The sequence below is a fragment of the Spinacia oleracea genome, chromosome 2 (genome assembly GCF_020520425.1).
Source record: "Spinacia oleracea cultivar Varoflay chromosome 2, BTI_SOV_V1, whole genome shotgun sequence".
Taxonomy (NCBI): Eukaryota; Viridiplantae; Streptophyta; class Magnoliopsida; order Caryophyllales; family Amaranthaceae; genus Spinacia; species Spinacia oleracea.
This window is the reverse complement of record NC_079488.1, coordinates 47,493,908-47,497,603: the sequence shown is the minus strand read 5'-3', so window position 1 is coordinate 47,497,603 and position 3,696 is coordinate 47,493,908. Positions and strand designations below refer to the sequence as shown.

Sequence of the window (3,696 nt, the reverse complement as noted above, 5' to 3'; positions counted from 1 at the left end):
ATTCTTTTGTTTTGTGTAGGGGTTACAAACTAAATTGTAGACCAGAGGCGTTGATTAATCTTCTTAATTCTATAAAGAAGAATGAAAAAAATTGAAAGCCATTAAAGAGATAGGTTTTGGTGGTTTGTTGAGTGTTCGACTTCATGAAGTCAACACACGCCTTGTTCCATGGCTGCTTCAACATTTTAATTGTGTTGGTCATATGCTCCAGTTTGGAGAAACACAAAATGTTCAGTTATATGATTATGATGTCTATGACGTCTTTGGCTTGCCATGGAACAAGGATTTTGATGTTCAAGAGACGCCAAGAAAGCGGGTTGAAGGAGATGCCAACCATGAAATGATTCAAAGATGGAATGAGAAGTTCCACAAGAAACCAACTGTTCAGGCACCCACCTTGACGGAGTTGGAATCTTTTTTGAAAACAGATGAATGTGGAGATGATTTTAAACGTGCCTTTGTGGTATATGTTTTAGGTAAAAATTTCTAAATTAATCATGCTCAAGTTATTTACCTTTAACAGCAAGTATATAGTTCACTATTTACATTAATTAATTTACCTTTTTTATTAATTATTCTTCTTTTTTCATTAATTAGTTCATTTTAATAATTAGTTTACCTTTTTTATCCATTAGTTACTGTTTTCATCAATCATTTAACCTATTTTACATTTAGTTAACTTTCTTCATCATTTAGTTAACTTTTTACATTAATTAGTGAACTATTTTTATGAATTAGTTAATATATTATCTTATTGATTTCTGTAATTATCTTATTGTTTTTATAGGTGTATTTTTGGCTCCTACGTCTAACCGGTTGTTAGACATCAAGGTTTTGAAGGCTGTTGAGGATGTTTCACAGATTGTGAAACAAAATTGGTGTAAATACGTGTTAAACCAGCTTGGGTTTGCTATTGAGAGGTGGAGAGCGAGTGTAAAAAATGACAAGGTTGATGGCTGTGTTCTATTTTTGGAGATAATTTATCTCCAAAGATCGTTATTTCGGGGTGTAGTCCCCCCTAAGGAAATCCCACTTGTTCAACATTGGAATGATGAACAAGTGACTGAACGTCTGGTTTCCGAAGAGAAGATGGGTTTTGGGGTAGCTTTGGTTGATATAACCAGCTATCCCGTGTCTAAGACTTTTGCTGATTTGTTAGGGGGTCTTAACCCTATCAAACTCGAGGTTCCTGAAGCTTCTGCTGCTCCTGAAGCTTCTGCTGCTCCTTCTGCTTCTCCTGCTCCTTCTGCTTCTGCTGCTCGTGCTGCTTCTGGTGCTCCTGCTGCTTCTGCTAAAGCTTCGGAAGGTGCACCGGGTAATTCGCAAGCTGATCGAAGCAGGATTATTGAGTTTCAAATTCCGGAAAGTGCTCAAACAGATGCTGAAATTCAAGCTACCTGCGATGATGTAAGTCATGATAATGTTCATATTTATTTTTGTTCATATTTAATGAATCTTTTTAATAGTTAACCTATTTTGTCAATTAGTTAACTTTTGTTATGAATTAGTAAACCTTTTTATTCAATTAGTTAACCTGTACCATCAATTAGTTAACCTTTTTATGAATTAGTAAACCTTTATATTCAATTAATTAACTTGTACCATCAATTAGTTAACCTTTTTTATGAATTAGTAAACCTTTTTATTCAATTAGTTAACCTATTACAATAGTTAACCTTTTGCTTAAATTAGTTAACCTTTTACAGCAATTAGTCAACTTTTTCCATTAATTAGTTAACCAAGTGTTACTTGTTTTATGAATTAGTTAACCTATTTCAGCAATTAGTTATCTTATTTCATCAATTAGTTAACCTCTACCATCCATTAGTTAACCTTTTTTATGAATTAGTAAACCTTTTTATTCAATTAGTTAACCTATCTCACAATAGTTAACCTTTTGCTTAAATTAGTTAAGTTTTTACTGCAATTAGTCAACTTTTTCCATTAAGTAGTTAACCAAGTGTTACTTGTTTTATGAATTAGTTAACCTATTTCAGCAATTAGTTATCTTATTTCATCAATTAGTTAACTATTTTTCTCTATAAGTGAACTTATTTTTTAATGAATTTTTCCAATGGTTTCATCATTCCATCAATTAGTTAAGTTATTTCATCGAATAGTTAACCTTTTCCTTTAATTAGTTAACTTTATACAGCAATTAGTTAATGTATTCCATCAAATAGTTATCTTTTTCCATGAATTATATAATTGTTTAGATAATTCAATTAGTTAATTATTTTGCTGTTGTTTTCTTTTCTTAATATTTTTCTTTTTTTTGTGTGTGAAGGAGTTGCAATTGGCAATGAGAATATATTGTCGCGATTTATATGTTGTGTCCAGTTTCCATAAGGACCGTATAAATTTGTTAAAGAGTCGGCGACAAGAATTATCAGACAGTCCAGGATACAGTGATCCTGTGTTTTTGGAGATAATTGACTCAATTGTTGCCTATGCTGAACACTTGAGAAATGAAAATAATGTTGTTGATGATAATGCTCCTTCTCAAGCTGTTGATGGTGCTGCTGACAAGGGGCCAATTCAGGAGAATGTTGGTGCTGCTGACAAGGGTTCTGGTGATAATGGACCTGGTGATAAAGGGCCAATTGAGAAAAATGTTGAAGGTTCTGGAAATGTTGCTCCCCAAGATGCTGAACCTGAACGAGAAGCTAGGAGTTTCTATAGCAGTCTTCCCATTGGTTCTGCTACAGAAGAAGTCTTCTGCTTATCTGAGTTAATGGAGAGATTTCCGAAGACCCTCGGTCGTCTGAGGAGACTGGAAAAAGAAGTAATTGACTTCTGTTTCTTGGATGATGAGGCACTTGATCAACAGTAAGTTAACAATTAGTTAACTATATATGTCATTTAGTTGAGATTTTTACATAATTTAATATTTTCCTTATTTATTTGTTTTAATTTTTGTGTAACAGGGCTGATGTTTTTATTTTTGGGATGCTCCACAAAATAAATAGGGAGGAAATGCAATGTTTGATTCCTGAGGAATATATCTTATCCAACATTGTTGAGATTTGGTCTATTCTCTTGAACAAAAATCAGTTCATGTTGAATAAAGAACAAAACAATTTCTATTTTGGTGTTGAGTACACGGTTAGTTTCTATTTTATGTAATTTTTTTAATTAATGTCCTTTACTTTTTTATGTTGTATCGTTTAAATAATGAGTTACTTATTTTTTTACATCAATTAGTTAACATTTTCCATTAAGTAGTTAACTTTTTAACTTTTTAAATCATTTAGTTAACTTGTTCTGACAATTAGTTAACCTTTTCAAACAATTAGTTAAGTTTTTCCATCAATTACCTACACTGTAAAGTAACTAGTTTTGTATTCATTTCAATTAGTTTGTGGTATTATTAGTTAATTTTTGCTATCAATTAGTTAACTTTTTCTATCAATTAGTGAACTTTTTCTATCAATTAGTGAACTTTTTCTATCAATTAGTTAACTTTTTCTATCAATTAGTTAATTTTTTCTATCAATTAGTGAACTTTTTCTATCAATTAGTGAACTTTTTCTATCAATTAGTTTCCCATGAATTAGTTATTCTATTAAGGTACCTAGGTTTGTATTCATTTCAGTTAGTTTGTTGTACAATTAGTTAACTTTTTCTATCAATTAGTTAACTTTTGCTATCAATTAGTTAACTTTTGCAATCAAATAGTTAACTATTTCTATCAAC

The 3,696-nt window shown here is 31.2% G+C and overlaps 1 protein-coding gene across 1 annotated transcript; it reads left to right on the top strand.

Moving 5' to 3' along the window:
• Positions 1 to 1,008: 1,008 nt before the first annotated feature.
• Positions 1,009 to 2,931, top strand: LOC130466914 (uncharacterized). The gene is made up of 2 exons (XM_056835477.1): positions 1,009 to 1,407; positions 2,288 to 2,931. The coding sequence occupies exons 1-2, from the start codon at positions 1,090 to 1,092 to the stop codon at positions 2,831 to 2,833; spliced, it is 864 nt and encodes a 287-aa protein (XP_056691455.1). The 5' UTR covers positions 1,009 to 1,089; the 3' UTR covers positions 2,834 to 2,931.
• Positions 2,932 to 3,696: the final 765 nt, after the last annotated feature.

Coding starts and splice junctions, on each gene's coding strand:
- LOC130466914 (XM_056835477.1), top strand. CDS start 1,090: ATGGGTTTTGGGGTAGCTTTGGTTGATATAACCAGCTATCCCGTGTCT. Junction 1,408..2,287: donor TTCAAGCTACCTGCGATGAT/GTAAGTCATGAT, acceptor TTGTGTGTGAAG/GAGTTGCAATTGGCAATGAG.